Source organism: Gambusia affinis, linkage group LG10, assembly GCF_019740435.1.
Source record: "Gambusia affinis linkage group LG10, SWU_Gaff_1.0, whole genome shotgun sequence".
In the NCBI taxonomy this organism is placed as follows: domain Eukaryota; kingdom Metazoa; phylum Chordata; class Actinopteri; order Cyprinodontiformes; family Poeciliidae; genus Gambusia; species Gambusia affinis.
Window position 1 is genome coordinate 14,039,081 of NC_057877.1, and position 22,917 is coordinate 14,061,997.

Consider the following 22,917-nt stretch of genomic DNA (forward strand, 5'->3'; position numbering starts at 1 on the left):
AGTAAGGCTTCATAAACTGGAAGAATAGCAAACAAACTTGAATTTCGACTTGCTTTTTAAGTGATATAATTAATTTTCAGTCTTTTAAAAATCACTTCTGAGATCAAACCGAAGACTTTCGAATCAAATTCACAAGCTTTAGTTGTACCTCATCTTTGATGTCTTCTTGCTGTTGTGCTGTGAAAATCTCCATCGCTCCCATTAACCTCATCATCAGCTCGTCCACCGTTGTATTGCCTGAAGAAAAATTTTTAAAAATGAAATCTCCAGCACATGGTTTTTTAAAGTTAATGAAGACATTTCTCTGTAACTCACCTTGAATAACATTTAGAACTTCGTTGGATGTGCGTTTGCCCATAACTATAAGGAGCAGCGGGAACTGGTCTGTCTTGTATGTCCGTATAGTCTGTGTTACCACGCTGCCAAAGTGCCTCGTACACATGGTGAGAAGTCTGAAAAACAAAGAAACACACTCCAGCCTATTTGCTTAGACATGCAATCACCTCGTCAGAATTTGTAACTTTAAATAATACGAAAAGGAAATACGAAATTCACAAGTATGCACACGTATTATTCACAACAAATGGAACTGGTACGCTCTTCTCAGCCTGCATTGAGAAATGAAAAACACACACAATTCATGGTATTAAGGACTTTAAAACCAATTCGGCTTTTTCTTATTCCATCAGAGTGACATGCTATCTCAATTGGAAGCATAGATGAATTAGTATTCCTGACCAGGCGCCCAGAATTGATAGGGCAAGAGAGGATTTCTTATTCCATTACAAAGACAGAACTTTTTAAATTAACATTTCAGAGGGAAAAGGGTAGCCGGCAGCCGGGGCCCCGCCAAGCTCCCTGTAAATGTCATAATATTAATGAATTGCTATAGACTGAATGCAAATATAGATTAGCTTTTTCTCCCGCCTTTTAATAAGATCTACTTTAATAACTGAGTGGTAAAATGGAGAAGTAATGGAATGGGTGGAAGGGGGGGGCAGGTCAGAGAGAGAGCATAGATAGAAAGGCAGCTGCCTGAGAGAGGGGTGTAACTCATTAAAGATGAAGTCACAGCTATAGAAGCTGCTTGACCAACTTTCAAGCTGAGAAATTGAGCACCAAATCTCCATGTGATAGTGATAATCTCCAAAAACTAGGATGTAATAGTAAAAAACCAGGGGAAGAAAAGTGCTCCGGGCTGTAATTCAGTCACAACTTTCCCAAATGAACTCAGAGTCACCCTTGACTTGCAATGAAAGAGATGGGTCACTCTAATCTTATGGATCATTTTGATCTGACATTTGTCCCTGTTCAGCCCTCGACCCAGCCGCACCATAACAATAGCCCACAGGGAAACTCTAACCTGTAATGAAAGGCCAGAGAACAATGGACAACAACTTGAAGGGTAACCTAATCTTAAAGCTCTAACCAAGCACAAGCCAAGCTGCTTTGGTTTCCAGCACAAAATTGAAGAAAGTCAGTCTCCCCGAATGAAAACAGAAAAAACAGCAACATCAAAACTGTACAACTAGTAGACACGGCCCACGTAGACTACATTTCCACTGTGGTTTAAGATGCATCTAGAACTTAAAACACTTTTGTATTCGGGTAGAAAACCAGTACGGACACAACACTGAGGTGAAGAGGAAGCAGAGTTGCTCCAGGAAGTGAGGTGAGCAGTTCAGCAACATCATCCAGGATTAATCTAACATGGTAAAGAAGGTAATTGAGTCCACACAAAGTCCACTAAAACTCCATGAAACATGAAAGAAAACACCGGACAAAACTTGCAGCCAGACACGTTGACTCCGTGTCAACGGACAACGTGATTGACAGCTTCTAATTTGTCACCCATCCCATCTTATTTTCTTTGTACTTATCTCTACAGCGAAAATAGTTAATGTTTCCCCGCGCTGTCGCCTCACATTTCATCAGGCCCAGTTCATGCATTAAGATATGAAGTGACAGGCAGCAGCTGACGTTTGCTCCAGTGAGCAGCTGATGAATCAGGTTAGTACAGTAGCACTGCGGGGAATGTTTCTGCAAGCCACCTGTATGGGAGCAGTCTGGGAACCGGATGCTCCGATAGCTCACTGTGTCATACACACTTTGTTTCAGAGCTAACATGGACAAGTTTTGATTTGAATGTGACATTTTGTTCTCCCTCTATGCCAGTTATGTTTTCAGGTCGGCGTATGTCAAGAAGAGTAGTCAGGTATACTGAACAGGTGTGCAAATTGGCCTGTGAGAAGTGAAGCCTTCAGTTTTCACTTTAGGACTGCAGAATAATTACACTGTCAGAAGACTGTGTGGGTCAAAAATGAGGAAGAACAACAAAAAAAATATTTTAAATATGAACATATACCCCTGTGAGAGCCTTTAAAATACTGTGCCTTGAAAAAGTATTCATAGCTTTGAACTGTTAGAGACTGCAATTATAATTTTAACTGCAAAGTTTTATTTTTTTATCACTAGACCAACAACAAATTACTTTATGTACAGTGAAGTAAATAAACGTAACCACCTTCCATGTCACTGCTGAACTCTTGCACCCACACTGTCATCACATCACATTTGTGGAGTCTGTGTCTAATACTTTCCCCTAGAACAGATACTACCATCTAAGCAATGAACCTCTGCAGATTCATTGCATCATAGAACATGATTCTAGAATCATGTTCTATGATTAATACTCTACCTGCCCGACGAGTCCTTCACAGTGTGCCAAGAAATGCTAAAAGCTTAGAATATTATTTAAAATCTAATTCTGATGTAACGTCTTCACATCTTTCACCCAAACCCGTCTGCTGTGTTCTTCTTATTCGCTAATGTTCTCCAAAAAACCTGTCAATAAGGTGGAAACCGGAGGGAGTCCAGGGGAGACGAGGAACAGCGTGCTGAATACAAACATGTCAGATTTTTCAGATTTTTATTAAAAATGTTGGAAACCCGTTTATTATTTTAGTTTCCTTTCACAATTATGAACTACTTTGATTAGTTCTATTACACAAAATGAAAAATGCTTTTGGGGTTTGTGGCAGTAACGTGAGAAAACGGTGAAAACCTTAAATGGGGTATTATCGTGTTTGTAAGGCCCCGTGAGACAGAATACTGACTGTACAATTCTTTTCCCACATTTCTGAAAAAACCCCCGGCATCCAATCACCAGCCCCGCTTTTATGCATAATTAATAATTTGCCAAGGAAGCCTGTGAAGAATAGCACATTCCAGTGTCAGCAGGTTTATCACTCACACAATTAGGATACCTTTCTAACAGCCTGTGTGACTAATGCCAATCACCAGTCAGTCTGGATCGGCCAGAGAGCGTGAGAATGCAGAGCAGCCGTGCATTTGTGAGCGGGTTAGCCTGCACAAGTGCAAGCATGCGTTAGCGGCAAAGCTGCGACTAGCTGTGTGCCTTGAAAAGCTCCAGATGTTGCCTCTCTTTTAATGTGCGATAAAAAGGCTCAGCTGGGGCAAAAAGCAAAGGAGGCCAATCGGAGAGAAAGGAGAGCGGAATGAAGGAAGGAGGGAGTTTCCTTAAAAGAAATAATGGAGGGAAAAGGTCAGGGTGCGAGTCTTTCTTAAGTGGCTACTACCAGAGGGCAGGCTTAACTCAGCAAGTTTAGGGAAGAGGGGGAGGATGTTAGACCAGAGAAATAACAACAAAAAAATGAATTCAAAAAAACAATCTACTGTTTAATACAAAAAAAAAAAGGATTGGAAACAAAAGCCAAACAGCACTTTACTAAAACAGTGCACAGACGTTTGGACTTTCAGGATAAATGCCGTGATAGAGATGTTTGGATTCCAAGGGAGTCCTTCATCTCCCACTGACCCTCTATTCAGACAGCTCAGTCAAAATGCCCAATCAGGGGCCTCGCCGTGCAAACACAACGCCTTTTGTTAGCACGCAACCTCCAAGCTTCAAAACACAGAATGAAGCTGAAGAGAGAGTGAAACTGGTGAAGACATCTTAACTGATTTCTACTGCACGCTTTGTGATCTCTGACGTTTCATCGACAGTACATGATTTAATGTTTCCAAAGGTTCCTGGTGCAGCCAGCAGTTATACAGCTAAACATTTACAAATCAGTCCAACAAGAAAACAAGTGTGGTCATTATGTTGAAGCAGCAATGAAAACATGAACAGATGATTGGAAGCCACTAATAATACTCAAACATCCTTGATTAACCAAACACATCGTCTCACTTTGACACCGTGTGTGTTCCCATCAGAGCGATGGTCTGTCGATAAGGTGGACGGTAACTTTCCCCCCTGACCAGTAGAGTGAAAGAGACTGTTCATGAGTCCAACTTTAGCTCCCTTTAAGTTTTGGAAAGAGGCTTCAATTTAGGACTAACCTGGTAAATAATGTGATTGTTTGCTGGAGGCGTAACTTTTACTCAACTTTAAAACGATTGGATCTGATTTTTATTTGGTGTTATTGTTTGGCCTTGACATATATAAAGCGCTTGATCATAAAGGAAGCTACGCTATGAAGCTTACCAGAAAAAGCGTGAACTTTTTAAACTTTCATTAAAATTTCAAAACAAAGATCTTTTATGCAACATTTTTCAAATTAAATGTATCAAGTAAATCAATGAAAATCAATTATATCACCTTTTCTTTAAACAGGAAATGCATATGGGATTAATTCTGAATGGACAAGCCATAACCATGGAAACAAAGAGGATTCTGATGCTATACCTGGCTTTGTTAGCTTCTTTAGTGACATCCCAGGCCCATGTGATGAAGTTCTGGCTCAGGTAGGAGATGGAAGAAGACTCATTTTTAGAATAAGCAGACATGCACAGTGCAGTGGCCATGGGCAGCAGAGATTTTGTTTTCATTCATTTGTAAAAAGCAACTAAAACTAATATTCTGAAGAAACAATGTTTAACTTGCATAAAAACAGAGAAAATCGTTGCCATTTAGATAATAAAATCCATTTGGATACCTTATAAAAAACAGAATGACACAGAGTCATAAATTAGGTTTTTTAGTCTTGAGATGCATTGATTGGGCTGATTTTGACCGGTTCAAAGACAGAGATGTCAGATAATACTTACAGTCATACTATGTTTGACTCCAAATGAAAATGAATGAAGAAACACATTAATCTCATTCATGCATATAGTGCATGTCCCTCATTTTTATAACCTCTATTACACTCAACCAAAACCGTGATCCGGTTTCATCACGGATTTATAGACAGAAAATGGCAGAAATGTATTAGTGTGAATGTGCTGAACAGTATCGGACCTGCAGATTACTGATCAGAAAAATATTACTCCCTCATAATCTATGGTCAACTGGTGCAGCTCTAAATTAGGTTAATCTATTATTTGCCATCGTTTCACTACATATGGGTGCCTCCATATTGAAGAGACAGCGAGGGAACATGAATCGACATTAAAGACAATTAGGTGAAGAGATTTGAGCAGCTCATAACAAGGGCACAGCCGACAAAAACAGCAAATAGCAGACACAATCAAGTGGAAAGCGGTGTAAATAAAACTTCTCTTGGATGCGAGGCAGATATAGCAAAAACAAAACAGACAAATCACTCTATTTATTTTATACCAAATGCCAGCAGCCTGCTCAGGTTAGTAGCAGCAAGGCCAGACAATATTGACGAAGCTCCAAATCCGAGGATATTGACACCAACATATAAGCCCGCTAGATTTTCCCTTCTGACAATCTAATTAAAAAACAAACACACCCACAAACGTAAAGGGTTTGAGGGGACAATGTTGGAAATAATGCTCTTTAAATTACATGTCACTTTGCGCCGTATAAAAGAACAAACACGAACAACTCTCAGTCTGTGCCTGGTTCATTTTAAGCAGGGCTGCGATGGTGGGAGTTAAGGGCCCTGTTTCTCAGGAGCAGTAATCTAGGCTACGTGCGCCAGAAAGCAAAGAAATCTACACAGGGCGTAAGATGTGAAGAGAAGAGAAAGAAGAAGTTGTGCTATACTGTGGCCTGTGTAGAATGGGAATGGGAGAGCACTGCTGTGTTTGCTCAACGATTAGTGCTTTAGAATAATCTCCAGGGCTCCTAGAGAGAAGGACCTGGGGACTCATTCACTGGGCCGATTCACCAGCCTGAAAAGATTAAACACTCATGCTGAGAAGACAAGCAAATTCAGTCTAGAGGGAGGAATGAGTCTGAGGATAGTGAGAGTTTTACAACCAGAGAGGAAGGGGGAAAAAAAAGAACCTGATACACACTCGAATACTGGTGTCCCAACCTGAATTTAAGTTTGAACCCACAGGCAAAGAAGGATTTATGCTCACAAACATGCATGCTCAATTAGACCAAGTGTAAAGACTAATCAAAGTAGGCATTTTGGCCAACTGAACTCCTTCATCTTAGTTAAACTGTCCATACCCCTCTGTTCCCTCTCCACTTTCAAAGTGAGATCTTTTGTGTCGCCTGTCTTAGCAGGGAGGAGCAAATCCCTCCGTTCAGCTAAATTACTAGGTCCAACCTGAGCAAGATAGCGACCCCATAGCCCTTCCTCACACCTGTTCAACGCAATCTAAGCTCGCTTTGTGAGAGCGAGTGACCAAAGATTTTACACAGTACGGAGCTGATGACGCTTAGGTCTCTGTGCATGATTTAAACTTCATCCTTTCAGAAATTAATCTGCAGAAATTTCATTAAAAGTGATCCTTTCTAAGCCCTTTTTATCAATCCAAACAACTTTATCACACAATTCAAATGTCTATGTCTTTAGGTAGGCCTTTTTCACTTCCAACAACATTGCAATGACATTCAGTTAAAATGTTCCTCAGAGGATGTATATCAATAAAAAAAAATTAAAAAAAGAGTAATTCTGATATTTAGCAAGATTTTATAAAAAAAAAATATGACTGAAGACTGAAAACTAACTTCACTGGTAAAACAGATGAACAAACTCCTGCCAGTAGGGGACAGTAGGGCACCTGGAGGTCAGGTGTGAAGAAGATGCCCAGGGGGGAATTAAAAAATTCAAAACTACAATATCACCTCAATGTAAAAATTTTTTGCCAAAAACACAACAGAGATATCAGGTACATCATGTCTAGGCCTCATGTGTCCTTTCAGAAAATACAGTAAAAAGATTCTGCACCAAAAAGAAAATTTGAGGCCAAAGTCTGACCTCTGATTTTATGAAGCTGCCGATACTGACGAACTGATTTCAATACTGTTCTACTTCGTGGATACATTGAACATTTAATAATCTTTACAAGGATTTTCTCAAAAGGGATAATGTGTCACATAGTTGTCTCCATCTTCATCCCAGGAGATCTACTAAAGCAGGTTATGGGAAACGGGTATTAATGCTAATAGAATCCAACAAAAACAATCACCACACATCTCATTAAGTCATTTATACTTATACTTCTGCATCTTTTTGTACACTTTATAACACAGAAGTGCGCCATATTTTTAAATTTGTGTCCGACTTTAAATTTGTAGTATTCAACCTGTCATATATTTATTTTAACAATACAGGTGCCTTAACAAGGCTTTCTGCCATCTGTCATTATTTTTCTTATATTGAATGCAGAGACATTATGTGTGAGAGAGAGTGTGAGAGATACTTAATCACAAAAATGGCATTTTAAACCCATTTCACTACAAATTATATCAGAAATTATAGGGCCAGTTGATTATAAAAAAGTTAGTTTTCATGAATATTGTTAAGATTACATGATGGGTTTGAGCTACAAGAATAGTGTCATGATATTATTGACCTTCTAAGGCTAGAAGGTAGACAAATAATTCAGACAGAAAGGCCTTCAAAAAATAAACTCAAACTGTGTTTTCTATTGTCACTTTTCAGTTCACTGTTTTCTTTGTGGTTTGACTGGTTGTGAAGAATGTAGCATAAAATTATCAACTAATTCTGCCTTTGACCTCGTTTGTCTCTAACTAATTATATGAACTTTTACATTTATTTTTGGAGTATCTAGTCAACAGCCCTAATTTATGTGAAATTCTTCCACATTTTTGAGTTTGACTGAAAATTAAATAAGATAATTTAAAATGTTTGGACCAACACCCAGCCCCACTCAGTGGTGGGTGGGTCAAACTGACTCAAGAAACAGAATAAAATATGCATTATTCAATGTAAGTAAGGATAATTTTATTTGAAGTGAATGTGACATCTCTCATTTCTGTAGCATTTATATGGAAGAAAATCATTTTTATTTAACCTTGCAGGCAGGTGGACACAGGCTCCTGGAAAACTAGCAAGACACAAATGAGAAATAATTTCACAGCCGTATGCAATTAGAAATGCTAACTCAGTAGAGACTACAAACAAACAAAGAAAAAAGTCACATGTTTCAGCAAACAACGTTTCAGGTCTCTCCTGATAGATGATGGACAACATAATGATAGGAGAATGTTGGGAGAAATACCTAGAAATAATTGCTTTATTTTAGTAGCATATTTTCTTAATGTCCCTAATTATAAATCTGAATAAATTCAAACAGAAAACAGTGTCTAATAAAAATAAAAATAAAAAAAACACTCCCTGGCAGATGAAAATGTATCCCACTGAGCTATTCTGAAGGTTAATAGTGAGGGAAACTACATGCTGCATTAAAACTTGGTGTGAAACCTGACTAGAGTTCCTCTTGTCTACGGTCCTAACTTTCATTATCACGTATACATACCCACACAGTGCCCTTTTCAAAAAGACAGGAAAATACACTCTGCATGAAAAATGGCATAGATCCCACAATACAGCCCAACTAATATCTCCCTCTATATACCACAAGTTATTCAACACAATATTGGCTGCTGGGGCGCTCCACACTAGAGAGAAAGCTGAAAAAGCTGAATGAAACCAAAATACCAGCTGATATTGTTCTTTTATCAAAATAGCTGCTGTAGAGTCGCTACCAAAGTGTTGAGCCCTATATTTTCCCTGACACTCGTGTGATTCAGAGCGTTATTTACAGGGGATTCGAGGAGGATTTTTTTTTTTATATATATACCGACTACTTTTACTTTGATGAATGGATTGTTTTCTGTGGATTATAGTGCAAGAAAAAAGGTCTTCAAAATATACTGTGTAGAACAGCCTGACAAAATCCAAGCATCTCTAGAAGAAATTTTTAATCTGTCTAGCATCTCTAAAGGAGATGCTAGACAGATTAAAAAGCATCTCTCAGAGCTGCTGTCTGGTGGAGACATTTATGGTTTGTCGACCTGTTGGCTGGAGCCCATTGTTCACAAAGTTACAAATGATTTAAGAGTCGCTGTTAATCTAGGAGCAATAAAAAAATAAATACCTGCCTCCCCACTCACCATTTTTTGCTTTGCGCTAAGATATTAGCCAACCAATATTTGAAGAATATCGTCCAACGGTAAATCATTTAAAAATGACAATTACTAGCTCTCTAACATTGATAACATTTACATTGTCAATGTTAGAATTTTGAAGTTGTATTTTTGGTATTTTAGATGAAATCTGGCCTCTTTTTGTCCTTTCTGAGATGCATACGAACACCTCTAATGTTGACTAAATCTGTGACCGATATCAAAAAAAGGATTATTTTAAAGTTCACATAGACATAAAAACCTTAAATGAACTAACAGCACTTAATGTCAAGCAGAATTTCAATCAGAACCATTTCTCTTCGCTGCAATGAAACAATTAGTTGAATTGCATTAGAACTAAACAACATATCTCTTTCTTCACATTTCAAAAGATTGTTTGGATGAAAGTTCCATGCATTTTGCCTGCTGGGTTGAGTTTTGCTGTCTTTGATGCCCAGATCTGATACAGAAATGTAGGCAGATATGCTAGAGCTCAGCAAGGTTGTGATGACGGATAAAAGTCAGAAGGTGGCAAAAATGTGCAGGTTCATTGCAACTTATTGATCTTAAACAGCAATATAATTTATAGAATTTGCAATATTTTTATGTTGCATCTTATGGAATATAAAAATCCCTCCACATGCAATAATGAAAGATAAAAAAGTTTATATTCACGATGATTTCATCAATCTGCTTTTTCATATGGAGTCTACAGTTTAGTGCTGTGGTTTGGTTTTTACACTCCTCCGACTGATGAATTTAAGGACATGTAAGATCCATATTTCTGCTCCGCCTGACTGCTGCCGTTTCCTCTCAGGTCCTCAAGGTGATCGCTGGGATCTGAAGTGGATACTTGGCAGAGATAAATCCCCGAGCCTCCCTCTTCTTCATGGCTATGAATTTTTATGTGTCTTTGTGTGTGGCAGACAGGAGAGAGGAGCGAAGGAGAGCGGGGTTAGAGTGATTAGCCACTGCATTGATGGGGATTTAGCGAGGATCGCCGTTAGTGATGGGTGGCCTATCACTCTGTACGTGCCGACTAACCATCAATCCCCGAGAGAGTTCAGCTCAGCTCTGCAGCCCAAAGCATTTTCATTAAGGATGGATTGAGTCTATCTCAACAGTGCCCCAACACAGACCTTCAGAAACACTTCATCAAATGTAGTGTTTTGCTTAGTGATTAGCCTCTCCCAGGCTATGAGCGACTGAGACTGATTCCTCTGTTTATAAAGCAAGACGTTGTCTCTCTTCAGCCAGATCTGCCCTTTTCTAATATCCTCTTAATGAAGTAGGCTTTCCTCCCATGATTACAAAAAGCCTGGATCTCCTTTTAAATGGAAGCAAACGATGACGTAGCTGAATCGATAAGATGAAGAAATTGTGTAATTTGGAGACACTAGACGGTGTAATGAAAACATTAAAATGAGCTTGTGTCGGCCTGTTGTCCAGGCTGACAAAACAAGACAAACGCAGGATTGCTTCAGTTTTTGCGTCTTGCACATAAACACCATTGATACGCCGCTTTAACCACAACACAGTTGGCAGGCTAAATGAAACTCAGAAAATACTGTGAAAATAAATACTTCTTGCCCCTTCGCTGCACAGAGGATAGTGGTGCAGAGCGCGCAAACACCAGAGACATCAGCCATATTGTGCTGGCTTAGAAGCAGGGATCAGCTGGGGAAAAGGCAGGATGCCAAATGTTTTCTTAGTTTTTTTGTGTATTTCACCCTCTTTTCATCTTTCATCCTCCAAACTCACATCCTCCCCATCTGACTCATTTCCAGCTGACATTTTAGCCCCATTCTCTTATTTCACATGTTCTTAATAATGCGCCATCACTGTCATCTTTATCGCCATCGCTCTTTCTGTGCCTGACGATGTGAACCCTCCCTCTTCCCCAAACATGTTCCTGTGTCCTCTCAGTCTAATAAGGCCAGTAATCCACACAAGCTGTCAGTTGATACAGGCATCCTTAAAAAGAAAAAAAGCGGAAAAACAAGATGGCAAAGAAGGAAGCAAAAAACAAAGGCTCGACTTTCAGGTTGAGAAGTTAATGCAACTTCTGATAAAATCAAATCAATGTTGCATTATGGGGAAAAAAAACAGGTGGGGACAGCCGTCAAATATTCTGCTTCAAGTTTAATAATGGCGCTTCTATTGAGTTCTATGTATATTAATATGTTTAGTTATTAAGATTTGTATTAAATGTGATGCCATATTGAGTTTATGAGACAACCTTCTATTAAAAAAATGGTTTATATAAATTTACTAATATTATGAAAATATAAATTTCTGGGGGTTTTATTCGTCTATATTTATTTAATATAATCCAAGCACTAAGTTTCAAAAAATGTGGAACAGATGCAAAAATAGACTGAAATGTGTGAAGCTGAAAAAAAAAACTAATTCTGGATTCTTTCATCTGTTCCAAAACTTGTAGGAGAATTAAAAAGAGTATTTTATAATTTATTTGAGAAACTATTTAGCCATGGGAGCAAAAACAACTTGCTTCTAAACCAAAAAAAAAATAAATTTAATTATAGCTCTTATAATTTAAATTTTAAATTCAGACTGTGCAGAAACACTGAGGAAGTTTTTCTCCAGAATTTGTGAACTTTTGATCTTCTGCAAGATTTGTTATAATTAAAATTCAACAAAGCCTCTGCCATTAATAACTAAAATTGCCTTGCTTTTATTTAACCTATCAAGTAATCTTGTTTAGAGTTTTGTCTTTTTCCTTTTTTCCCCACATTTATAGCAATATACTACAATGTTAGTACATTGTTGTCAAACCAGGTCAGAAACAAACAGTGGTGATCATAAGTTTGTGACAAAGTAACACTTTCAACATCACTCAAATTACAAAACATTTATAAAATAATTTACTATAGCTCTGCTGTGGTTTGTAAAAGACACAGTCAGCTATGTCCAGACTTTAGTTATAACAATGACTGTTAAGCTTTAAGTTCCCATGAGCTCAGCAACAAAAGTAAAGAAATGAGTCAAGCTGTCCATCCCCTGATGGATGTAGAATGAATAATATCCTGCTCAGTGTTATTTCAAGTAAAGATAACTTCTCAATAACCGTGGGACGAGACCACAGGAAGTAAGAATGACATCAGTGTTGAGGGACACTCCATGTTCAATATAACCAAATACTGTATCGCCTTAAATCACAATTGTTCCTAAGAGGTCTGAACAATAGAACAGCTCACTTACATCTCTGGCTTTGCCATAGAAGGCCTCTTGAGACGCTGCCTCCAAAGACCCAATATAGAACATTGGGTGGGTCTCTCCATATCTGTGACACACAAGACAAACAATAGTTCATCAGTTGGGTTGGACATTACAACAAAGAAGTCTTGGTTCTTGCTTAGATCGGTTCTTCGTATCATCACTTGAGAAGATGCCCACCTTGAAGAAAATTCGGCAGTAAAGTGAAGTAAGGCATCCGCTTCGTTCTCACTGTTTTCTGGCACTGCAAAATGAAAACGAAAATTAATTCATCTGTCTAACCGAGCTGTAATACGAGCCTAATAAGTATTTTTAAACTGTTTTTCTATACGTACTCATAGGTGATTTCCGGCAGCCTGTTGTGCCCATTCCAAACATTTCCGAATCATCCACACCAAACTCTGACGCATCTTCAAAATCGTCCCCCTCGCTGTCACTGATCATATGAACATCTGTGCACTGTGAACATTCAGTTTTTAAATATTAGTTAACCTGCATGCACTACTGATGAAGTAATCAAGACAGGTGAGGACCAGGCTAGATCTTTTCTGTTGACTTACTTCTTCTGTGGGTTCCTGGGCGTTGGCTGGTGAAGATCTTCGACAAACACTGAGGTGATGGCATGGGTAGCTGATTCCAGAGAGAGCTAATGTCATCTAAAAGTAGGGAACATGGACAAAGGAGCACCATTAGTTTTACAGATCAATTAACCAGCTTAATCTGAACAAATAAACCAAAATTATAAAAATTGCAGAAATATCTTAAAAGTGTGGTGAGGATAACTCCAATTCAGTCAGGCTGGCGGGAGATGCTGTGACGTCTTTGACCATCAATTTTCAAAATTTTCCATGATTATCTCCTGGAATTAGGCTGGAATTTAATTGGGTCATCTAAAGCGTTTCATTGTAGCTCTGGTGGTACTTTTACGATGTGCTAATAACACAAGATAGTTGGATCATCTGAAACTGGTCCTCGATTACTAAAGCTCGACACACGTTTTAGAGTCTGTGTCCTGCTGGAGGGAAACCTACCCCACTTCAGTGTTTTCTAACAGTTTTCTTCTTCTTTCCATCAACTCTGACCACCTTGCTAGTGTCTTGCTGGAACGAAAAGTCTTCCAACAGCACAATGCTGCCCACACCATATTTTACAGTGAGGAAGATGTCCAATTAATTATTTTCAGTGTTTGTCTTCTGCAAAATAAATTTTTTTTTAATGTAAGCCAAAAACTCCAATCTTAACTGAGTAAAGCACATTTCACCATGTTAGTCGATTCCCCTACATGCTTTAGGTAAAACTGTTTATGTTTATTTTTTGTTTTTTTTTCAATAATGACTTCTTGCTCTTCCTCCATAAAATGTCTGATTTGTGTACAAGTCTGGGCAATTCAGCTGATGGCTGTTCCTACCTGAGGTGTAGATTTCTGCAGCTCCTCCAGAGTTACTTCTTTTGTTTGGTTATTACTCCCCTTGCCTGTCCTGTCAGTTTAGGAAAATGCCTCAGAAAACTGAATCATTTCATACCCTACTTATGAGCTGACTAATGATTACACTATTTACACTTATTTTTACTGTCGTTACACAAAGAAGTGATGGTGAAATTGGCAAGGAAATGTCATCGCTTGACCACCGGAGCACACAGAGAAACAAACAAAACATGATGATGGCACTCACAGAACAGCTGCATTTATATTGAGATTAAATTGACCTTTTTCTAAATGGATGACTTCCAAGACAACTGGGTACAGAAGATTTTATCAAAGGTTTTTATTTGTTTAAAAAAAAAAAAAAAAGCTTCACTTTTTGTTTTTTTACCTCACTGATCCAGTTAAATGCATAAAGAATGGATACCTGGTGTTTGTGGTTTTAACATAGAATCTGAAAAGTTTCAAGCAGTAGGAATATTTCCAAACACAACATATAAATTCAGACCTAGCCATCACTTTTTTTTTTCATGGCATTAAATCAAAAGCATGCTCTTCACCATAATGAGGAGGAACTATGTTGTGGTTTCTGTACACCTGCAACAGGTGTACAGGTGAGGATCTGTGTCTGTAGAAAAGGAGCAACTGACTAATTAGCTCCCAGACCCGAAGCCAGCATTGAAAATGTTGGCATTCAGAAGGGACTCATTACAGCAAGTGTCTCCTGGTTTGGCCTCCAGGGGAGGTTCTTCCAACCAGGTTTTAGGAAGAAAGAATAAAGAAACTTTGCTGTTTTTAAAACCAAAGAAAGTATCTTTATATGAAGATTTTCTGGTAGTGAAGAAATATTTGTTTTTAATCAACAGTGACACCTGATTTGTCATTGTCTATGCATGTGTTCCTGATTGCAGAGATACTGCACCGTAAAAGTAACAATATATTTTCACTGATTCACTATTTGTTAGGAGTCCATCAGAAAGACCAGATGTAAAGACTTTTCTGGGAGAGTGCACTTCTAAACCACAGCGGAGCCGTAGGGCAGCCAAGCTGAGTGTGATAAGGGAGACACAGAAGCTGAGCGTTCCCTGCAGAGGTCCTGTGATCTGCTCTATTGTCAGGTGCAAAGACACACAAAGACCAGCTGGACACGGTTGAATCAAGAGACGATTACATGCAACGCCAATTGAATCTGAAAAGGACCAAACAGGCTGAACAGAGCTTTTCTCTGAATTGGAGCGACTGCCCATGCCGCCCTCAACTTCTACAATAGGAGAGATCAGTGTAGCCATCAGAGCTTGAATGCAACATGGACCCAGATGTTCCACTGTTTGAATTGCATAGATAAATAAGACATATTTGCCAAAGTTCCCTGCTTTCTGTCATGCAGGGAACTCTCAGGAGTTGCTTTCCAACTCCTGAGAGTTGGAAAGCAAGTCAGCAGCAAGAGGAACGTTTTAAAATGTTTGAACCAGCTGCCTGGAGAAACAAGGTCATTAATGCATCTGTCTTTCAGAAGGACTAAGTAATATCCTATCATTTTGACTGAGGTTGAATCACTTCCTTTCCCCGCACAGAAATGTAAAATCCCACAATACATATATAAACACTGTAATATAAAAAAATAAAGTTGAGATGCAACCAGTCACTTTGTAAGAGCCTTTCGTATGCATACTAATTTCCAACCATCCAAGTTGTTCACACGTTGGGATTTTAAGCTAAACTAAGAAGTTTTACATTATCACAATGATCCTGGAAAAGCAAGCAACAAATTTTCTGGGGTCTTAAGAAAACTGATTGAGAATACTCTGAAGCCACTTCTAATATTGACCGATGTGCAAAAGAAGCATAATATACAGGAAAACTAGTATTACCCATGGCATCAGTGACAGAATAATATCCAGGTGAGCAGTTCTCACCTGTGTTGTACGAAGCACACCGACAAGAGTCATTTACAATATTTAAACAACACAAGCCAAAAATAGCTTCAGAGTTTCTGTTTCCCATTTTCTATTGAGCAGTAGTAAATTAAATCAAGAATGGCTAAGAAGAAGAACAACAATTAGCAAAGTCTGTCTTCACTCAGGCAGCTGTATTAAGTACTAAAGACCCATTGTACTGAACCAGCTATTCTCTCCTAAAAACCACAGATACACATGCACAAGTATTGTCAGGTCAAGCAAGATGTTTCAAAAATAAAATAAAACGAATATATCAAAGGAAGGAAAGACAAGAGAGTGAGTGATTGAGCAAGACTAATAACTAACAGGATGGCTGAACAGAGTAAAGTTGCTTTGTTTTATGTTTTTAAACTTTCAAACCGTCTGTAATGAGCTGGGTTTTGAAGTGTATTTATTAACCTTTTTGGTGATCTCAGATGCCAATTTTCTATCATTTTGTCAATCTTTGATCTGCAAATGTTTATCATTCCCATAGGGGAAAACCCTATGGGAATGATAAAGTTGCAAGCCTTGACTCTTTGATTCGGCAACTGCAGCATCAAGGGCTGTCAGTGATCCCAGCTGATTGCCCTGTATGATGTGAAAGGACAAACTGATCTGTAATGTGGAGGGAGGGGTGGTGATTTATTGTAAACAATGATTTAAACAGGGCAAGACTTGCGCTAGCAGTCTGCTTTGTTTAAGGAACAAACTGTCACTAATGCAAACCAAACTAATCGCTCATGTAAGGTAATATAGTTAGAATAAAATGTTAACCCCATAATCATTGTCTTTTTAAGATAATTAATACTAAAACCTTGTTTTGCAGTGATTCTTCCGGTATGATGCCATTTTGCACTAGTTTTTGTTTTTTCCCCCACCAGTGGGTCCTTTTTGTGGGCTCTAGTGTCCCTTATACAACAGTAGGCTGACAGGAAAGGGGGAAGGAGAGGGGGGAAGACATGCGGCAAATGTCGTCGGGTCCGGGAATCGAACCCGCGACGGCCGCGTCGAGGACTGAGGGCCTCCAAACGTGGGGCTCGCTACCCTCTACGCCACCAGAGCATGTTAAATTATTAACACCACTCACAAGAAGAAGGCTAGATGGGTAAGTCAGAGCTTTGCAAAAACAGCCAATAAAATGGACTGCAAAACTCTGATTTATGCATTGCTAATGAAAAAAGTACAATCTCTTTAACAGTAAAACAAAGTATCTGGGCAACAGACTCCGATTTATAAAAGAAAGGACTAGGTGCAATGAACCCATATTTAAAGCATGACGTTGATATGAGAGCAGGTATTCTCACAAGTAGCATCAGGTCTTAATGGGTTGAAGAAAAGCCATGGCCAATTAGGACCTCATATGTGCTAAACCTTAGAGTTGAATTAGTGCAGATGGCTGTAGGTGCAGAGCCAATGAAAGCCATACAAGGTCTAAGCCTGGTGGAAGACAACGAGTGGCCCCAAGACCATTTCTTTGAATTGAGTGGCAATCAAATGTGAGAATCTTGACAGCGAGTACGGAGAGGATCTCTGTAAACCCTTTACGCTGCTATTCACAATGAGAGGCTCTTGTCTAACAACCTAATAAGTGTTTAAATCAAGTTGATCACTTCCCCACAAAAGGACAGCCTGAGGGGTTTGGAGCTGACATTGATGCCAAGAGGGGAGCTGAAAATGGGGAAAAAAATGAGTTGAGTGCCTCTCAGTCCTCTTTTTTGCTTTGACCGGATGGCTTTCACCAATGTTGAAGTACATAAGTGCAGCTTGGCGGCTCAGTGATAAAATGTGGAAACAAGGTTGAAGCGCCGTAGGGCATTAAGTCGGGGGGAAGATGAGGGTAACACCCCCCTTAAATGACCCTCTCTCACATCTCCACACAAAAGAAACTGGCTCCTCTTTTTTGGATTCTTTTAATTAACACTTGCATTGAGGCTCTAGGTATTCAAGGGCTGATACAGGGAAAGAATTTTCTCCCTCTCTTACCCCTACCTATCCTGTGCCTCTTCCCTTCAACCTTTTTTCCCCTCCCTGCTCTTCTTCTTCTCTTTCTTTCCCCCCCTTTCCCTCTCTGTTTCTTTTTTTTCTAGAGTAGGCAGTGTTTGGATTAGGTGTCTGGCTGTGAGTGTGAGATAATTACCACTGACAGCTGCACTGAAGGCAACCACAATCACTGCAAACCAAACCACCTCACACCAGCATGTGAGTTACAAAGCAAGGGGAGAACAGACAGATGAGGAGGAGACGAAATGAGTTTGTAAAGAGTAAGAAAAGAAGAAAAACAAGGCTGAAAAATACCCCTCTTACTTGTTTGTACCAAGACCCTGACAGGAAGATACAAAGCAAAAAGAAGATGGAGAGAGCGACCGTTGTGCTGCAGGCCATTTGCACATGAAAGTTAAGAATTTATGACTTTTGAATTGGGGGTAGAACATAAATAAATAGTAATTCAGTAAATTTTTATCTATAAAATCAGACATTTTCCGCCTTAAAACTCAATTAAATTAAGTTGTACTATATTAATCCAAAAGGAAAATTCAATATTGTTGTAACTCATCATCTTATTTTCTTCAGAGAGTTATTATAGATGCTGATGGCTGTGGGCAGAAAGGATGTCCTGCAGCAGCAGCAGCCTGTGCTAGATTGGCTCTGAAGAAGCCTCTGACTGAAGACATTTGCATAAGAATCTCTTGAAGCTGCTCAGGGTTGTCTGTAATTTTCTCAATTTTGTGCAATATGGTTGTATTGCATAAATGGAGCATCAACATTTCACACTCAGCTTCGTTTTGGTTGTGAGATGAAGGAGCTGCTGCTACAAGTCCTTCCTGTGCCATCCATGATGTCAGCTCCTTCGGTTACTTGAGGTGTTTTTTTTTTTGTTTTTTTTTACTTTTCAGAAAAAGAGCCAATGCAGAAATGTGGAGATAAAAACACATTTTCCAAAATAAGTTCTGATAATAGTGAACTTTCCCATCCATTGATTCATCTGTGTCTTATTGGAGGCTTTGAAAATGTCAAAGTCCAAACCTCCAACTTGGAAGGAAAAACTCTCAATTTTTCTCATCTGTATGGTCCAGGCTAATTTGCAACCTCTGCATTATAGCCAAGATATAAAGTTTATCTTGCAAAAAAGTACATCAAAAAATTTTACAATCATTTCATAAGAAAAGCAAGAAAAATCTTTTATTCCAGTTTTATTATTTTAGAAAAGATTATTCTAGGCACAGAATGCATAAAACGAGAAAAATCTGTTGGATCAACAGGATAGCAGTCAGTTTCAAACACTTACCTCCTAAAGTGAAGATACAGTGAAGCAACTGAGGAGTTATACAAAACTTTCTTTTTCATTAGAAGGAAAAAGAAATTCAGTAAGAGGGGCTTCTTCAGCTCTGAATGTCACCTGAAGAAGGGCAGGTGGTGGAGTGCCTGCGCTTAATGCTGAGCCCTGTTGCTCTGGAAACCAACAGGCGCTCCTCAATAAACCCTTGGTTCCACACAAGCCTATCAGGTTGAGAAGGATTCCTTTAATGCCAGCTGGGAAACGAAGAGAGGCTCTGCCCTACAAGGCAAGGCACCTCCGAGGCTCCTCGGCATTAATACATTAGCAAACACCATGAAACACTGCATAAATGTCAGCAATTACAGGCCAGGAGGAACGGAGGGTGTTGGTGGTGGAGAGGGGGGATGGACGGATGAGGCAATGCAATAAGGATGTCCCACTGGCTGTCAATCACTACAACAGGTGTGGAGGAGGCGCTGCCAATCAAAGCAGCTCCAATGAGACGAGGCGCGGCTGGAAACAGACCAAGCTTGCTCAAATCATCCCCAACAGCAGAGGACGTTACCGTCCCATTGGCCTCGCAAATCAGCTGTTGCACAGACCTCTTGTCATCCGCAGCACTGTTCAGCACAGCTTTGCCAAAGCCTCAAGAATCAAGAGGAATTTGAAGGCAGAGCAACATTGTGGTATTTGCAAATAATGCCAGAGTATTTGTTTTAATCTACTTGGAGTAAAATGAACTTCATCGAGTTTTAACTATTGCAAAGTCCAAAATACTTGCATCTGAGCGGGAACTTTTTCCCAGTACTATTCAAGACCGCTGTGATGCAGTAAACCCAAGGAAAATGAAAACAAATGCTAAAGTAAACATTCACACAAAGACAGCATGCGTCTTCTCGTGATCCTCTATTTGGCTACTCTGGAAAACATTATAAACTGTCTTCTAGCGAATCTAGAGAGCAGACAACATTGGAACCGAAATTAAATAGTTACAGGAAGATTTTAGAAATTCATTAAGTGCTACACAGCTAAAAATAAAAGGTTTGAGTGTAATATAAGTGGCAAAACAGCTCTAAATATTTCAAAAATTGGGATGTATTTGTAGAAAAACGGAATCTTTTGCAGGAAACAGTAGAACAAATTAAAGCTACAACGTCTCCCAGATCTGCTCCAAATGAGCATCACTTGAACGTAGCCACACCAATCATGTCCAACACCCCATACAACTGGAGTAAAGTCCATAAACCAATGTTTTGTTCGCTGCCAACTGAGCGTTATGCATCCTGATCCAGTTTCAATCCTTCATCAGGGCCTGAAAAACTCCAACCGCAATAAACAATGAAACAGATTTAGCGGACAGTGTCAGAAGGGATGATGCAACACATAACTACCAGTCTCACTGAAAGACGAGAGTTTCTACAAGCCTCTTTTCTTTCACACACAATCTGTGACTCCATGAAACTAAAACCACACCAACTTAACAACTTTCTCAGGAACCATAAATAAGTAGTAAAACAATGCAAAGAAAGTGAAAAAATAACCTAGAAAAAACTTAACACACACCACAAAAAATTCTTGCCTTATCTTGTCAGTGCTATTATATAGGGTTATAGTCGCGCTGTTTGTGTTAAGACTGATGTGAGAACATATTTCTCTGTGAACTTCACACAGTTTATGTAAATCAACCACACCGCAAGTCAATCATAGATGGTCTTTTAGAGTATTTCTTGCAATATTGCATTTGTTTGAATAAACAACCAATCACAACCAGTAAATAAAAATAATGAACCAGGCAGCAGATTACTAAACAAAGAAAACTTAATACAACAAATACTTGATTATTACACCCTATGAATATTTATCTAAGCATACAAATATAACTCACTATATATTATTTAGTCAGTTACAGAAACTAAAAGTTTCACAACAATGTACGAAACAGTTTAAGTATCAGAGCTAGGAAATTAATTCAGGAGTAGAAGGAGAGGAGGAGTGAAAAGAGAAAGAGACTCCTAGTGTCTTTTTAAGAAATCAAAATCTGTTGAAGGAATTTAATTTTATGTTATTAGAGAGAAACTCTCATTATTGTAAGAAACTTTCTTGTTATGAAGAAATCTCGGTTCTCATCTGGAACAACAAAGTTCCTCGTTTAGTACCGAGATAATCAAAAAAAAAAATGTTTCAGCTCTGGCAGAAAAACACTTCAATAATAATGCTTTGCTTCATTGAATAATTTCTCACAGAAACACATGGTGGACATTAGGTTAAATAGTGTTCGTCAAAGTAACTCAAGATAATCCTAACAACTTGAACTCCGTCTAATTTGAAATACATTGGCTCTGAATCCCAACTATTGTTGCAGACCCTACATGGAGCAGTGATGGACTGATGTACAATATTCACCACCAGAATCATTAACCAGTGATATATTTGGAACACCCCATATGCAGAAAGCTTTGATAAGAGATAAGGCACTGTCATGTAAAAACAGTAGAAATATTACCTACTTGACGGAAAATCAACATAAAGTGACAACCAAATCAACTTTAATCAGGACAATATGGGTCTAAAAGTAATCTAGGGGCTGTAGCTCCCATGTTTATTGGCCCAAACCCCGAGAGATGAGACTGGGCTAATGAGCTAGACACTAACATTGGCTCTCCATCCACCCGCTAGGCCAGCCAAGCCCTGGGCTTTCTCTGTTAATACCTTCAGACGTTTCAATAAGAGGGCTATGGCTAGTGCAGAGGCCATTATTACACTTCTGTCTCTCTCTTCTCTGTGCTTTTTTAATATCTTCTCATACAAAAAAAAAAAAACAACAGACTCTGCAGTTATGTATTAGCCAAGGACCAGGCCTTTGTTGGCACAGAGAGCTCAAATTTATTCATGATCTTTGGCCAATAAATCTACAGCTATGAGCTAAAGTCCCAGCAAAAACTAAAAGAAGTTGGTCAAATAATATATGACTTCCAAATAAATCTTAGTGTGAAATTGGGAGTCAAGGGGGGAAAATAAATTCTAGTTAGTGAATAAGCAACAAGTAATAGGAAATGATTAGCTTTAAAATGTTTTTGCATGAAAACATACATGGTTTTGTTTCGTGTCCTAAATTATTTTAGATTAACAGAGGAATAGAAAATATTCAGATAATGATAATGGCCAAAACTTTCAACTTTAAGTTGAAATAATAGCTTTCATTTTGTTGCACAAAACACATTTTCAATTTGGTTTATCAATTTGAAGAGAAAGTAAAAGAAACTTTACATAACTCTCTACATTTGAAGGCTTCCATGGCAAAGATTTGTACAAATCCTTTAGATTAATCCGCTTCCTTGTTGTAGCAAATACCAGTTACATTTCTCTGACTGGGAGTTTTGAAATTTATTTTTCCTCCCTCTGCCAACCTCCTCAATGTGCGCAGTGGCAAGATAAACGTCTGTATTTGTTAAGTTCACCAACCTTTGTGCTTTTTAAATTATTGCTCTCGCTGTAGAAAAGGGCAACTTTACATCAGGAGCAATTTTCTTGCTGATTTATGGCTATTGACACACATTTTCACCAAACAGCATGTTCTCTTGTCTTGGCCATTATGATGAAGGTTTAGGAAAGAATGGGAATGTGTGCGACATTTTGTTTAATATCCGGAGAAAAGTCATGGGTTATTAATTAAGTTGGTATAAATATAACTTAGAAGCAACCTCATTCTGTTAGA

At 38.7% G+C, this 22,917-nt stretch overlaps 1 protein-coding gene across 1 annotated transcript in view; it reads right to left on the minus strand.

Moving 5' to 3' along the window:
• Positions 1-22,917, minus strand: part of faf1 (Fas (TNFRSF6) associated factor 1) — a 70,629-nt gene that overhangs the window by 19,922 nt on the left and 27,790 nt on the right. The window contains exons 9-15 of the mRNA XM_044129974.1: positions 13,123-13,218; positions 12,898-13,021; positions 12,743-12,806; positions 12,506-12,629; positions 4,712-4,788; positions 316-452; positions 149-237 (exon numbers count right to left, since the gene is read on the minus strand). Coding sequence (XP_043985909.1) covers positions 149-237; positions 316-452; positions 4,712-4,788; positions 12,506-12,629; positions 12,743-12,806; positions 12,898-13,021; positions 13,123-13,218 — 711 coding nt within the window. The remainder of the gene's footprint in view (positions 1-148; positions 238-315; positions 453-4,711; positions 4,789-12,505; positions 12,630-12,742; positions 12,807-12,897; positions 13,022-13,122; positions 13,219-22,917) is intronic.